This window comes from Astyanax mexicanus, chromosome 19 (genome assembly GCF_023375975.1).
Source record: "Astyanax mexicanus isolate ESR-SI-001 chromosome 19, AstMex3_surface, whole genome shotgun sequence".
Classification (NCBI taxonomy): Eukaryota; Metazoa; Chordata; class Actinopteri; order Characiformes; family Acestrorhamphidae; genus Astyanax; species Astyanax mexicanus.
Window position 1 is genome coordinate 25,904,632 of NC_064426.1, and position 16,759 is coordinate 25,921,390.

The 16,759-nt window shown below is 36.0% G+C and overlaps 1 protein-coding gene across 1 annotated transcript; it reads right to left on the reverse strand.

The window, feature by feature from the left end:
• Positions 1–1,671: 1,671 nt before the first annotated feature.
• Positions 1,672–16,039, reverse strand: odad4 (outer dynein arm docking complex subunit 4). The gene is made up of 12 exons (XM_049468192.1): positions 15,807–16,039; positions 15,492–15,623; positions 14,397–14,550; positions 13,783–13,841; positions 13,393–13,540; positions 12,859–13,083; positions 12,049–12,177; positions 4,578–4,656; positions 4,370–4,456; positions 4,074–4,270; positions 2,517–2,617; positions 1,672–1,822 (listed from the first exon to the last, which is right to left on the reverse strand). The coding sequence occupies exons 1-12, from the start codon at positions 15,921–15,923 to the stop codon at positions 1,787–1,789; spliced, it is 1,464 nt and encodes a 487-aa protein (XP_049324149.1). The 5' UTR covers positions 15,924–16,039; the 3' UTR covers positions 1,672–1,786.
• Positions 16,040–16,759: the final 720 nt, after the last annotated feature.

Here is a 16,759-nt window from a genome sequence, read left to right on the forward strand (position 1 = left end):
CCTGAGCTGCTGTGAGTGTAAACCCTAAGCTAAACTAATCTAAGCTAAGGTAACCAATGTTATTGTCCTTAGACTATATACAATACACAAAGCATCAAGCCTAATCAGCCGATCTGTATCTCTGGGTTTTTCACAGGCTTCCAGGACAAAAACAGACAAGCTGAAACTGCCTTCTCACAGGTACTGGTATGTGATGTCCTTGCATAACATTTTACAAACACAGAGCAAGTTTACACACACGCACGCACGCACACGCACGCACACACTCTTTCAATGTTGAGCAGTCAGTTTTTGAAGTTTTGATACTGTAATATCCTGCAGACAAAAATAAAATGTGTCTATACTATTCTGTCTACAAAAATAGAACTCATAAAAAGAGGGGAATCTTTAATGTGCTCATCATTACAGTAGATCAGAGGCCTTGTTTTGCCTTTGGAAAGTTCACAGAACAAAAGTGTGAACTTGCAAACAATAGAAAAACTAGAAATGGATCAAAACGTAGGAGGTTTGAACTATCATCCAAATAGAAAAACAAATATACTGTATACTATATGGACCTATGTTATTGGGACACCTACAGTAGCTTATTTTATGACATCCCATTCAAAATCCATAGGCATTTATACAATGCACTTATGCGATGCTCATTGCTAACATTGCTAACACCTCACCAACAGTCTATTTTCACACCTTGTGTATCATCGTTTAAATATCGTTCAAACATAGTTTGAATATCTATCTACACTGGTTGGCGTGGTAGTCTGGAAACAGGCTTACAATAAAAAGAAAACAATATTTTTACATCATTAACAAACTTTAAGAAGCTCCACACACACCAAGATTGGGGAACAGATTGCCAAATTAATTCTTTAGAAACACATGAATATTATAGGGATATTTTTAGCAACAGCTGGAATTTATGCATTTCTACACAATTAATTTTGCAATATGTTCCCCTATTCTATCTATTGGTTCATTCTCATCAGTTGATTTATTCTCATGATTTTCAAGATCCCTGAAAAACCTGCTTATGGTACTGTGTGTATATACAGTGTTTCTTAATAAACTAACTGCACTTTCAAAGTTCTCAGTGCCTCTTTTTAAATGTTCTTTATGCCTGTTGGGAGCATTGGCTAAAAGTGCTGTATTTCAGAATGCTGGGGGTGAATGGCTATTCTATATAACTTTGTACTCGTCATCATGTTTTACTACACCTCAGGTCCATTTCACACCGGATTTTTCCTTTAACAGTGTAACTGAGTTTAGATAATTGTTGTGTAAAAAATAGCTGCTTGGAAAAATACAGAATAAAGTGGGATATGGGCACTTTAAATCATTGTATAGATTCTAGATGGTCTCAATAGTAGGAACAGGTTTAGACATTTAAACGACCTATGGCTGAGCTTGAAACTACAGAGACCAAAAATGATAAATATATAAATGCACAAATAAATCATGATATCAACAATAAATTAATTAATAGTTTGATTTGCTTTCTACATTTACAGTAGTTGTGTGTGTGTGTGTTAATGGCATAGGGAAATCTAACCTGAGACCAAACCAGTTTGGTTACAGTGGTGTCAGGTGGGGTTTAGTGACACCTAGTGGCAAGCAGAGACAAGTGTCATTCACTCAGTTGGGGTTTAGACTGAACCATAGACACACACATAATTTTTTTCTTCTTTCAGGCTTTATTCAGGAGTCCGCAATCATGTAAATGAACAGTGAATAGAATTTGCAGGCTTTACTTCAGTCACAGAACAGTCAATCAGTACTAAGTTTCTTCTCACTTTGTCACTTGTTGTCTTGTTTCATGAAGAACCTACAGTGGCACAAAATCAGAGGTCAGTCCAAGGCATTTAAATTCATTAAATTCAATGACTTAATCTAATCCAACATAAAGGACGTTGAATTTTAAATTTGAATTTAAAAATGACAGAAAGTAAACTCACAATTCAGAGAAATTCATACTTATCACATATCAGCGAGAATGTGATACATTTAACATATATATTTTTATCCGAATGGAAGTACAGACACTAACGTTAAGCATATATTCCCTTAATGAACGAACATTAACTAACTTTGCATATTGCTTTAATAACAAAAATCTAAAATACATAACAGCTCAGGCCCTTGATTAGCTTTTTTCACTAGAGTGTGATTCAAAAACAGTGGCCTAAATGTTTGGACAACTTTTTAAAAAAAACCTAGATAAAGCAAGATATTTTGTGAAATGTACAATTTAAAAGTTATTACGATTTTCACAATCTTTTTTATAGTATGATTGTCTAGAACATCAGTGTGATCTAAACATTCCCATTCATCCCATGAGTATATTACTGTGACACTGTGCTTGATTACAGGGACAACAGAGAAACATTTTTGTAGCTGAGTCGAACCCTCAGTAAACTTTAATTAAGTAAATTAAGTAAATTAAACTTAGTATAAATGGGGTGATAGAAATATTAGGAGTTAAAAAAGTGCAGGACAGAGAGAGGAATGTCTGTGTTGACCTTCTGGATGGCGTCTCTGGCAGCATTGTCCTGCAGCAGTTTTGCCCAGTCCAGTGCCCTCTCGAAGTGCAACACACTGGCCTGATGGTTACCGAGCTTCACTAGCAGGAATAAAGGGGAAACATCAGATATTGGTAAAATACCTGTATTATACAACAACCCCAAATAAGAAATGGTGGTGACAGCATGGGAAATGCTAAGTCAGCAAAGCATTCAGCGAAGATTTAACAGAAAAACACAAAGCTGAAATATCATAAAACACTCTAAAACCCACTCTCTGAAACTGTGTGGGCATGGTCACAATATTCTAATGCATGTGCATGAGTGACAGTTGTCTATCACTGCCACAAAAACGCTTGTTTACATTACCATGATAACGCATACAGCCTTATGATGGAAAAGCCAGGCCAGACTTTGGCTGCAATTTTAGCTTTTCAGCTAGATGGTTTGTTAGTCGACAGCTTAGCAGTTCACCAGTTCCAGTTGCTCAGACTCAAAGTGAAGGCAGAGCTATGTTAGCCTTGTGATTGTTAAGGGTTCTGCTGATGTTCGCCTGTCCCAATTTTAGACCTGCCCATTCTACATCCAGAGGAGAGATAAAGATTACTTTAGTTTCTGAATCAGTTTCTCTGATTTTGCTATTTATAAGTATATGTTTAAGAAAATGAATATTATTGTTTTACTCTATAAACTATGATCAACCTAGAATATTGTGATTTAGATTATTTTTGTTTGCAGAAAATGAGAAAAGGCTGAAATAACAAAAAAGATGCAAAAAATTGTAAAAGTTCAGAAATCAATATTTGGTGGAATAACCCTGGTTTTTAATCACAGTTTTCATGCATCTTGGCATGTACTCCTCCACCAGTGTTGCACACTGCTTTTGAATAACTTTATGCCACTCCTGGTGCAAACCTTCAAGCAGTTCAGTTGGTTTGATGGCTTGTGATCATCCATCTTCCTCTTGATTATTTTCCAGAGGTTATTTTGGTAAAATAAAATAATTTTAAAGTGGTTTCTTAATTCTTTCCAGAGCTGTATGTTTCAAATGTGATGATTCATCACATTTGCCTCCAAGCCCCGAAAAGTTTATCTCACTTTCTGGCATGGTTAACATAAGGCTTCTGTTTGGCACATTAAAGTTTTAAATGGTATTAGTGAATTTAACTGTTATTAAATAATGGTTCTTGATGCAGTGTCATCTGAGGGATCTGAGATCATGGGGGAATTACCTACTGAGGTTCTGTTATGCTATTCAGTGTAGAGGGAGAAATATGCAATTTTCTTCCATTCTGTTGAAGAAACATTTCTTTTAACATGTCAATCATTTTCTCATGCATTTGTTGGTAAAAATGAACACTCTGCACATCATTGCTCCCCAAGCCTTCCTTTTGTACCAAATCATGATTACGGTACTATCACTGTATCACATTATTATTTTTGTGTGTTTTTGACATTATGACTAGCCCAAAATTTCCCTGGTTTTAGAATGTGTAGCAGGCCTGAAATGCATTTTGAACATTGTATTGCATTATGGGAAATGTAGTTCAGACTCACTCTCAGCCTGGGCTACAAGTACACTTGCATTGAGCTGCCATTTCTCATCACCAATGTCATCAGCCATGCTAAGGGAGCGGACGCCATAATCTCTTGCTTCTGTGTGACGCTGCAGCTCCAGATAACAGCGGCCTATCTCATGAAAGAGCCAGGCCTTCTCCTGCTCCTCCTGCACCATAGGTATCCTTTTTTCCCAGCTAAAGACACAAAAAAACACACATACAATTAGGCTTTACAACTGTAATGCTGTGAATGCATATACTCTGTGTAGAACATTCAAAATAAGGAACACTTACGCTTCTATGGCTTGCTGAAATTTGCCAACACGCGTGTATGCTCTGCCTATGTTATCAAGAGCCCTGGATATACTCTCTATTAATTTACTGTTGGAGACAATCAAACAAAGAAGCAAACTATATTCCAATCAAAACACTAAAGCAACAATACAATAACTCATCAATTAATCAGATATCACAGCCATTCTAAATCACCCTAAACACTCACCCTTCTTGAGACAGATCTAGGGCTTTCTGGTAGTTTTCCAGTGCCTTGTCCACGTCGTCCAAATCCATCAATGCATTACCTGAGGACAGAGAAATAAGACACATCAGAAAAGATTAAATGCATCATTCAATGAAAACGAAAAATGTATACCTCCAAAACAGAGAATGTATTAAATCATTAAATAGTATTAATGTTTAAATAAACATAACTTTTTACAACTGATGTCTCGAAAAAGCTTTACAGAAATCAGGGAGCAACAAGGAAAACCTCCCTTAAAGCTGGAGAAAGAAAACTTATGAGGAACCAAGACTCCTCCTCTGGTCAGCTTACTGATAAATGAATGATAAAAATTGACAATTCATCCACACAGGTCTAATATGTTCTGGTGTACTGATACTGTATCTTAATCATAATATTGATCATATAAATAGTGACAACAGTAATGATGGTTAAATATAATAAAAGTAATACTAATAATAATTAAAACCTTCTTAACCCAATTTTCCAGTTATGGAAAAATATAAGAATGCACACAAAATAAGACAGTACTATCCTATTAAGAAATCTATATAAAATAAATCCAATTAACACAATTTTTTATTCTTAAAATGTATTCTAAATAATAAATAATTAGTAATAACAAGCTTGTATTACTTTGCCTCACTTGTTCTCTAGTGCTGACATGCCCTAATTTCTGATTTGCTGATTTTTTTTTTGTCCTGTGCAGTGGGCGGGGCTAAGCTACTGTTTCATTGGCTGGTTTATTATCTATTCTGCTGGACAACAGTGTCAATTAGTGTTCTGGGGAACAAAACATTTTAAAAAGAAACTACATGATGTCCATCCTTCATAACCGTTTCAGTCAAATGTTCAGCATTTTTATTGGTCTATTCATGATTCATTTTGACACAATGTAAAGATCAACTACCAGACTACAAGAATCACATTAACAAATTCAATACAGATTTAAAACAGTAAAAATTAGGGGTGTGACGAGATATCGTGCCACGAGATCTCGCGAGATTAAATATAACGATATTTCTCGTCAAGCTTAAACCTGTCTCGCGGGAGAAAAAAAAACAACTACCCCTCGCTGCAGAACCACAAGTCCAGGGGGTGGGGCTGGATCTGATCCAACTCTTCCTACGTCGTGTTTTCATTGGTCTGAGGCAGATCGGACTCTTCCCCATCCGGTTTTACTCACTCGCCTTTCGGAGTCAAGTAAACAATCACGAACGTGAAAGTAAGTTCATAATAGACACATTTTCATTTTGCTAATGCTATTAATTAGTTTCGTTGGGTGATTTTACTTAATTGAAAATCTGATTGCTTCTGTTTGCGCGAACAACCTAAGCTATCTAGTAGGTGGCTAACTGACGGTTAAAGCTGATTTAACTTTGACTTTGTTCGCCGTTTTGAGTGTGTATTAATATCTGTAATAATAAATGAACATGGTAGCTGGTAGATACCCACTAAACATTAGACGTCTTATGGACGTGAAGATCATGTCTATATTGCGTCGGTCGGTCCAAGACCAATTCTGTACGTCTACACGACGTGCAAACTAGGTCCGCTATTTGGACGTCTAACTATGACCCCACTTGGACGTCAATATGCAGTTAAACATTTGAACGTCGGACTAGGTCACTTTTTTGGACGTCATGGGGACGTCTAATACAGGTGCAGGAAATTAACATTATTTAAGAATATATTTATTTTTAAATGTATGTCAAAATTGTTGTTATCAATATTGTTAATCACTATGAATATAGATTATTTATGATTAAGCATCATTTATTTCTAATTATTTATTTGAGTATTATATTTTTTATCTATTTAATTAATTAATTAATGTAGGTATTTATTTACGTATGTTTTTATTTTTATTTGGAAATGCAATTTATGTGGAAAATTGTTAAGTTGATTTCAACCAGTCAACGCTACTCTGATTTGCTGAGACCGCACGTCATCATAAACTCCACTCTGATATGCCGAGGCAAAACACGCTAAACATTTTTTGGCTGCTGCAGTAGCTCAGCTCAGCTCATTCAGTTCAGCTCGCTCAGCTCAGCTCCGCTCCGGACCGGACTCAGCTGCCAAGCTATAAGGTAAGACGATATGTATAAGTTAATTGCTTATAGTGTTAGTTGTTTTAGCTCTGTGGTCTTAAATCATCTGAACCTGCTGGCGTTGCCTCTCTTCCCAGGCAGTTAGCTAACTAGCTAGCTAGCTAACGATAGCTAAACAGTGGCCATAGTTAAAATGGAATTGGAATTACTTTTGAGAACGACCGTAATGCAAATAATATTTACTGTAACCGAAGCTTTAACGTAGAAGCATTGTCCGGTCATTAAGTCAATGCACTAACCAGAGCTAGGCTGATAAGCCAATCTAAGCTAAATCAAAGTACCGTCTTTGGCTAAATTCGCTAAGCTAGCGCTAAGTTATATAATTTGTGGCACCCACAATTAACCTAGGCAACTGGGGGCAATATCAAGTGCATTTTGAATAGCCTGAAGAAGTAAGTTTATGTTAATATTACATAAATAAGGCAATTTAAAATAGTTTGTTGTGGGAGAACATTTATTAAAATAGCTTAATATGATGTGTGAGAATTAAAACAGCACGATAATTCTGGTCAGGTGTTAAATGTGTATTCCCGCCTTTAGCTTAGCGTTAGCTAAGCCATAGCATGAAGAAGTAAGTTTATGTTAATATTACATAAATAAGGCAATTTAAAATAGTTTGTTGTGGGAAAACATTTATTAAAATAGCTTAATATGATGTGTGAGAATTAAAACAGCACGATAATTCTGGTCAGGTGTTAAATGTGTATTCCCGCCTTTAGCTTAGCGTTAGCTTAGCGTTAGCTAAGCCATAGCATGAAGAAGTAAGTTTATGTTAATATTACATAAATAAGGCAATTTAAAATAGTTTGTTGTGGGAAAACATTTATTAAAATAGCTTAATATGATGTGTGAGAATTAAAACAGCACGATAATTCTGGTCAGGTGTTAAATGTGTATTCCCGCCTTTAGCTTAGCGTTAGCTTAGCGTTAGCTAAGCCATAGCATGAAGAAGTAAGTTTATGTGAATATTACATAAATAAGGCAATTTAAAATAGTTTGTTGTGGGAAAAAAATAATTAAAATAGCTTAATATGATGTGTGAGAATTAAAACAGCACGATAATTCTCGTCAGGTGTTAAATGTGTATTCCCGCCGTTAGCTTAGCTTTAGCTAAGCCATAGTGTGAAGAAGTAAGTTTATGTGAATATTACATAAATAAGGCAATTTAAAATAGTTTGTTGTGGGACAAAAATAAATGGCCATCTTCAACATTTTCTGAGATTTCTAATTTGTCTTTTTCTACTTGTGCAGATGGAGTCATGAAATGTGACGGGACAGCCACCGAGGACTTCATACTTCGGAGCATCTCAAACATGCACCACAAAGACGTGGAGGACACACCGCTGTCTCTCAGGACCTAGAATCTTAATGAAAGTATAATGATGTTAAGGGAAGGTGTAATGGAAAGGTGTAATGTAAAGTTGTAATGGTGTTAAGGGAAGGTGTAGTGGAAAGGTGTGATAGTGTTGAGGGAAGGTGTAATAGTGTTGAGGGAAGGGGTAATGTTAAAGGTGTAATAGTGTTAAGGGAAGGTATAATATTGTTAAGGGAAGGTGTAATGCAGGGGTCTCAAACTCATTTTTGCCGAGGGCCACATTGACATATTGGCTGTCCTCTGAGGGCCAGATGTAACTTATAAATATAAGAAAATGTAACCAGATGTAATATAAAATGAATGTAATTACTCCTTAATGTTAAATAACTCTCAATATACTATTTATTCAATCAAATATTACAGTTGCATGGAAAAATGTTTGCTTGTTGCTCTATTAACATAAATCCTTTTAATTTGTCATGTTATGAAATCCAAAAACTCCATCAATCAAGAACCAAACTATTCAAGTGAATAGAAATTACATCAAGTACAAGTTATATTAACTTTGATCAAAACGTTTGATACTGAAATAAGGCTTAATAAATATAAAATCAAAAATTGTGAGCTGTGACAGATTTAGCATTTCCTCAGATTTAGCAGTTCCTCATCCAACCACTAGTCGGAGCTGCAGCTGCAGCACCACAAGCCCGCAGTCTTTGCTTAGTCAGAGCTACAGCCCAGCCACGGGCTACAGGACTCAGCTGAGCCAGTCTGGAGCGTTTTGAATTTTTTTAAGTTCTTCTGTGTATGAAATAAAATAACCCCACTAACCGGATAATACAGCTCTCTACAGTTCATCTTTCAGCCCAAGCAGCTAACAGCAGCAGTTTAGAGCAGCGTCACGGAGGCACTGCTGGGATTACATTATAAACAGGTCAGTTAGCGCGCTGCTAACCTCAGGATGTTTATAACTACGGAGTTTAGTGGACACACCACGGCTGCAAGGTTAGACTGTTGAAGGCTACTGAAGACTACTAAAGCAGGCAACGCAGCGTAAGCAAAAAAAAAAAAAAAAAAACACACACACACCAAAATACAAGTTAAGATAAAATATGAAAACGAACATAATAAAGCATAAATAATTAAATTGAATTGCGGGCCAGATGTATGTTTATTTTGTTAACCCGTGAGGGGCCGTATGAAACCGCGTGGGCCGGTACTTTGAGACCCCTGGTGTAATGTAAAGGTGTAATAGTGTTGAGGGAAGGTATAATATTGTTAAGGGAAGGTGTAATGTAAAGCTGTAATAGTTTTAAGGGAAGGTAAATGTTTAGTGAAATTGTTATGGTGTGAATCTAAGGTGTATGTTATGTTGATGTAAAATAAAGGCATTAACCCCAAATGAGATTTACTCATTATGTTTATTATTATATTAATGTTTCCCCAAACAGAAAGGGTCAATTTAAAATCAACAGTGGTAAGATGGGGGTAATTAATTTATCCCTTGCTTTTACTGGTTCTTTGCAGGTTGACATGTTTTGGAAAAAGTGAGAGGGTTGAAATTCAATTTATTTGTAAAGCATATTGTGTATAACTAACGTGCATAACTAGTTCCAGAAGGTTGTGAACCTGTTCCAGTAATTGTTTGGCTTAGCTTTGTATGCGTTTCCAGTTAACTGCTGAAGCTGGAACAATGGAACAGTTGCCACCGTCTGAAATGGCACTACAGTTATGCAGGGAGCCTCAAAGTAGTTGGTCTATAAAAACGTATACATGTAAATTTCACGTAGAAAAGACGTCCACAACGACTTAATTTAAACTAGAATTAGCCCTTATCCGGAGGTCTGGGGGACGTCAATACTGGACGTGCAGAAGACGTCAGAAAAAAGACGTCGTCTGGCGTCACAGTCTGCACCTTCAGGAGACCAAAATTGGACGTGCAAAAATGACCTAGAAAAGACGTCGTTTCAACGTCTCTTTGTTTAGTGGGTAAGACACTCATTGGCATCCTTTATTTTAATTATTTATTTTTTATTTTGTCTTTAGGCCCTTTTTATTAAAGATAAAAAAATGAAATAGTTAATTATTATATAGGAAATGTACAGCATTTTAGTATGTTTGTAATCACAGACATGTTCCTTCTTTTAAATCTGTATTGTGTGATTTAAATGTGCTACGTAGCAAATAACATTTTGATCTATAAACGGTAAAAGTCTTAAGGTTGGGTTCCAGGATTTATTTGATAAGATAAAATAAGTCCTGGTCGGGAAACGTAAGCGACATGTGCTAAGTTTAACGAGGAATTGAAATGCGATGACTTAAAACCAATGAAAAGAAGATATGGGTGGTCAGGAGGTCAGGCTCCACCCCTTGGATCAGATCCAGCCCCACCCCCTGGACTTGTGGTTCTGCAGCGAGGGGTATCTCAAAAAAACAGTTTAATGTGGACTTTTTAAGAGGGATCTGGCAACCCAGTAGCAGCGAGTGTGAGAGTATAGAACAGAGGTCACTAATGGGCGGACCACGGTCCGGGTCCGGACCCAAACGTTGTCCAATGCGGACCCAAACCGATAAACTACTGAGAAGGATTTAATTGTGCGGCGCAGTAAACTCACAGACCAATCACGTGTGGGGTAAGATCACCAAACGCTCTCTTCGGTCAATCAGATCTGTGCAGACGCGGTAAGAAAAAAAAAAAAAAAAAAAAAACACACCGCTCCTCACGCGGGATCGAGCCCGTGTTGTCAGAGTCGCGGTACCGCGGCCGTGAAAAACCGCCTTTATAAGGAGATAGGGAGCCCGACAACGGGTGGAAAAACGAGAACGGGCGGAAACTAGTCACGCCGAGCGCGACATACAGACAGGGGATAAATGTAAACAAAATCTCTTCTTCTTCTTCTTCTTCTATATTTTTTACATCACATCATTCAGTGCAAACAACCTTACAGGATATTGCACTTAAGTTAATTATTTAACATAATTAAGTACCCCTGATATAGAAGATGCTTCTGCTACTTTTAAGTTGAATGTCTGGCTGCATTTTGGCTCCAGTGAAAACAATAAACAGTAACAGAGTGACCAACAAGACACAAACTATATATAAATACTATAAGTAAATCCTACACGTGACTGTTTCATAGGCAGGTGTACTAATCCCTTAGCGCTGTACTGTATTTAAAAAATGTTCTGTCTCTGTTTGCACTTCAAGCATAGTCTTAATCTAACTGGTTATGGTTATGAATAGTTAAATTACAAGAGATTTAGGAGAAAAAACACAAACCATAGTCTTAATATGACTGGTTGTGGTTTGTACTTATTTTTTGCACTATATAAGACCTAGAAAAGGTTTATTGTTTTTATTCTCATTTCTATTCCTTATAGAATCAATGTGTGAGAGAAACCAGTCTGTTAAGTTTGCGGCATATGATTTTGTCCCAAAAAAAAAAAAGTTTTCTTTAAAATTTAATTTTTAAATCTCGTCTCGTCTCGTTATCGTGAACCCAATATCGTGTCTCGTCTCGTGGTATTAGTGTCTCGTCACACCCCTAGTAAAAATGGAGATACAATACATAAATCTATATTGCGACACACTTCACTTCTTAATTATTGAATTTAGGTATCATAGGTTTTATTCAGTCTCATTACCACAGGTGTATTAATTGTATAATAAGAGAGTTGGGACAGTATGGAAAATGCAAAAAGTAACAAACAATTATTGACAAACTGGAGATCCTCAGTCCATGTTTGCTTCTCAGATACTTTGTGGATACTTACTTTTGTATACCGAATCATGGGTACAGAGAGCTGTTGATTTCAACTGTTTGAAATCACAGAATTATTTTGTTTTTGTTATTATTAAATCACTAACCTTAAATTATTACCTGTTCAATGTTTGATGCAGGAATGGATGTATATTAACATATTAAAATGAAATTTAGCAGCCAAACCTGAAATGATCTTGGGTTCACACTGTCTGCAATTAAACAAAATTTACTCAGCTTATGTTAAGGCAAATATAAAGTATTACCAATGCAGCTGTGCAGGTTTTCCAGCACCTCGCTTTTATTGGGCAATACCTCCTCGGACCAGCCGTGCACGTTCTTCAGGACCTCCTGGGCCTTTTTCAAGTACTTCTTTGTTTTGCCTGCACTCAGTGCTGCAAAATAAACATTTTTATAAGCATGTAATTCTTTAACCTCTTGAGACCCTGCATCCTTATAAGGAAACATGTCTGGTTCTCTGCACCAAGATACTTCCTTTTTTTAAATGTTGGCCCTTTGGCCTTGTATGTAGACAGTGCTTGTTCCATGTATTGGTCACATGACAACATTACGCTTAATTGATTGAAAGCAAAATGGCAGGAATCCCAGTGAAAAGTTTCTACAGCGAGTCCACCAGGGCCAGGTAAAAATTCTCATCCAATTTTAAGTTTGAGACTAGTTTATTTACTTTCATTAGAAAGCTTAAATTTTATTTATGGACAAATTGCAAAGGTAATTTTTAAATGTTAAAATTAACTACTGCCCCATATGAGGACTTTGTTTTTTTTGCTAAATGACTTTCTTAAAAATATATATTTTACAGTAACATTTAACAGTTAACATTTCACTATAGATGTTGTATGAAATGTAATCAATATATTATTATATTATACAATATTATAGTGAAAATGACCCCACTATGATGTTGGACAGTTATTGCTGCTAACTGTTTAATTAACAATGAAGCGTAAGGATTATCATGATCAGCCAAATGGCCTAAAAGTTAACCTACAGTTTATATAAACTTAATCATGACTACTGAAGTATTATAAAAAAAAAACACTGTAGAATTTCACCTGCATCAATCTCCTCCAGGTTTTTAAGGATGTAGCGGGTGGGGTCAGTGGACAAGTGGTTGCGGGTACGTTTCCACTGCTGCCGCAGGAGCTTTTGGTCTCGCTGCCGGGCGTAGATGGGCTTCTGCTGATGCCAGAATTCAGTCCGTGTGTCCAGATATGAGATGCAGTTCAGGATCACATCCTGCAGTCGCTCGCCATTGCGTGTCTTTCCTTTTATTAGATCTAAAGAGAGAATATAAAAAAGTCACATAAACAAAACATATGTAAATAACACATCTTTCATACTTTAAAGACTTACAGGATTATAAATAGGCATATTTAATGATATCTGAGCATTTTCACACCCAAACAAAGCTTATTTTACACTGTATGCCAAAATTGTTGATGACATCCTTCTTGTAAAGAATCAATCCTGGAATCCACCCATTAAGAGTTTACACGCACTGAGAAATTGTTACTCCGATATAGGAACGTAGAGTACGATTGTACGTATAATCAGATAACTCGATACACATGCATACACACACACACCTTCATCTCTGAGCAGTTTCTCCAGGTGCTCTTTGTCAGTGTAAAGCTCTCCCAGTAGCTGCCTTGCTGTTCTCTCACTCATGACCGTCTTCTGGGCCTGCTGTTTCAGCTGCACCTTCTTCACAGGCTTTGGTGGAACCTTTTTCAGCTTTCAGCCAAAATACAAAACACACAAACAAATAAACACAAGTAAAATGGAATAATGAACCACATAACATTCTGTAATGAATTAGTCATTTATTTTAGCATATAAACCATCTCTCTGTGAGGACCGTACACTAATAGGGTTCACAGCTGAAACCAAATTATCTTACAATGAAATTCATAATGAGTTTCACCAAAATACAGCTTCTGGAAGTGCCTGAAGAGGATAAATAGTTTTGAACTTGCCTCATCAGCTTTCTGCAGGGAGAGGTCAGATGTATTCTCTAGCTTCACAGATGAGGGACCTGAAAAATTAGAAAAGTATTCTGTTTTAGAAGATTTATATGAATTAATGATTGGCATAAATATCAGGATTTATAAGCAGGTATCACATTTACTATATGGACAAAAGTATTGGAATACATGCTCATATATAGTTTCTTCTTAAATTAATGGTATTAAAAATAATTTATTCAGCTTTAATTGCCAGGATTTGATTGCATTCGGCCACAAGAGCAGTAGTAAGGTTAGTAAGGATGTTTGATGATCCCACTTCCTCCCTAACCCCCCATCTCATCCTGAAGTACTGGATGGAGGGGCACCATCATTTTAGAAAACGGTTGTATGTTTTGTTTTGAGTGTGGCGCCAATCGGTTCACTTTTCTTTGCTGCAGAAAATCGTTTTTTTCTTTTGGCAGTACTTCTTTACAGAGACTGAGACAAGCTGTGTGTGTGTGTGTGTGTGTGTGTGCATTTGCATATACATTTGGACACATTGTGTCGTTTTCAGTAACAGGAAACAGTGTTATCTGTGCATCATCACTGAGAATTACTGTAGAAAACCGTCTATAAGTACTCACTGCCCACAGAGTTATTGATGGCCTCTTGAGCTTTCTGTATGCCCAGCCTGAACTCCTGCAGCTCTGGACGCAGCTTATGACCACGGTGGTAAAAGATGAGTGCAAACTCAAATTCACCCTTAGTGTACAGAGCTTCTGCCTTCTGATACAAACCCTGGAAAGACGAGAAAACCATGTGCTCAGGACAACATTAAAACCAAGATGGTCAATGACTCTTAAATCACATGTAGGTGTTTTATTTTCATCATATCAACAATATTCTGCAATATTCTTTTATATACTGTTTTATATAATTAAAGTTTTTTGTTTAGAAGAACTCTAAATGAATTAAACCAGATTAGGAAAACCTATGCAAATTAATTTAACTAGTGAAACATTTACATGCAATTTATCTGGAAATCATTTTACCAATTTGACCTTGAATTTGATATACTGTCGTTTTTAACTATATTGAGTGATGTGTTTTTCTGCATTGTAGATTAATACTAAAGCATCCAAACTACCAAGATAAACATATTTAGTAAACAGTCATGTTTTATATTTTATATTTTTCAAAGTAAGCACTTCTTGCTTAGGTAGACACAGTTTTGCACATCTTGGCTGGATTTTCTCAGTCAGCTTTATGAGGTAGAGTCACCTGGAATGGCTTTCAGTTAACAGCTGTGCTGAACTTGTCAAGAGTTAATTACTTGAATGTCTTGCCTCTTAATGTGTTTGAGAGCATTATTTGTGAAGTTGTGAAGAGGTAGAGTTGGTATACATTGAATAGCTCTATTTAAATAATGCTTGAATACATAGTATGGCAAGAACTACTCAACTAATTAAAGAAGAGAATTACTTTAAGAAATGAAGGTCAGTCCATCTGAAATATTTAATGAAACTTTGAAAGTATCCTCAAGTGCAGTTGTAAAGACCATCAAAAATGTTATGATGAAACTGGTTCTCATTAAGTTTTTTGTTTTGTACCATTTCTGGTTATTGACAGGACCTGAAGAGCTAAGATAACAAACATAATCAGAAAAATGTTTTTTTTTTTTTTTATTGTAAAACTTTTGACCGGTAGTGTGAGTGTACTTTTCTTTCTGAAAATAGCACCTTGAAAAATTTCTTATCCTCTTTGAGAGAAGCCTCAGCATCTTTCAGTGCATTTTCAGAATCCCCCAATTTCACATAACACTTAGATCTGGCAACCAAGCAGTTCTTGTCCTCAGGCTGTAATGTCAGAGCCTAAAACACACATACACACAACGTTACTGTACTTTAAACCAAACTGTAGTTATATTAAACAATTCAAACTATACGTCTGCATCCATTTCCTTTTCTTTATTTAGTAACGTTAAATATGAAAGACACAGTACGGGACACAGAAAAGTTATTTGTTTCCACAGAAGGAAAGCGGAGAGGACTTACCGTAGAGTAGCTCTGGATGGCTTTAGTGTATTCTCTTTTGTTGAACAGCTGCTCTCCCTCAGCTATATAGATAGAAAACGTGCTTTTAGGACCCTGTTCTCCCTCGTTATCGGACATTTTAGCTGAAATGCAGCTAAACGGGGCTAAATGACTGACTGAGGTAGGTTAGTAAACTAGGCTGCTTTAGCCTGTTTGGTAGGACTGTCCCGTCTGTGGTCTCCTAGCAACCGCTTAACAAAACCACACTTTAGTGTTAGCTTAGCGGCTAATCCGGTTCCCCACAGCGGTTATTTAATTATACTGTTTTTTATTTATCGATACCAAGCATATTTACACACATTACATATTAAATAATATACACATAACAGTTTGCACAATACAGAAATAATATTGCTAGGGAGGCATGGCAAAAGAAAAATGTATGGCCATTCTCGTCACCTAAAATTTAACATATATCTTTCATTATTAAGTATATTATATAATTTCATTATTTTGACATACCTAAGTGGTTAGTCATTATTTTACATACCAAGTCTTCATTTAGAGATACCAAGCAGTTATTTTGAAATAATAAGTCATTATTTTAAAATATTTATTGTGAGATATTAACAGTTAGTTTGAGATAGTAATTATTTGAAATACTAACTTTTTAAAGATACTAATTATTTTGAGCTATTAAGTCGGTATTTTGAGATACTAAGTAGTCATTTTTGAACTACTAACTCGTTTTTGAGATACTACGTCATTATTTTGACATATCAAGTCGTTAGAGAAATACCAAGTCGTATTTTGTAATATTAACGATATTTTGAGATATTAAACAGTTACTTTGAGGAAGCAATTACTTTTACAATAGTAACTCGTTTTTGAGATACTAGGTAATTATTTTGGAATACTAACTCGTTTTTGAGATACTTAGTCGTTATTTTGACATATAAAGTCTTGATTTAGCT

What these genes read in the sequence shown, in the direction of transcription:
- odad4 (XM_049468192.1), bottom strand. Translation starts at nt 15,923, where the DNA reads ATGTCCGATAACGAGGGAGAACAGGGTCCTAAAAGCACGTTTTCTATC. An exon ending in CCATCCAGAGCTACTCTACG is followed by an intron (nt 15,624 to 15,806) that starts GTAAGTCCTCTC and finishes TGTGTGTTTTAG; the next exon opens with GCTCTGACATTACAGCCTGA. An exon ending in CTAGATCTGTCTCAAGAAGG is followed by an intron (nt 4,457 to 4,577) that starts GTGAGTGTTTAG and finishes TGTCTCCAACAG; the next exon opens with TAAATTAATAGAGAGTATAT.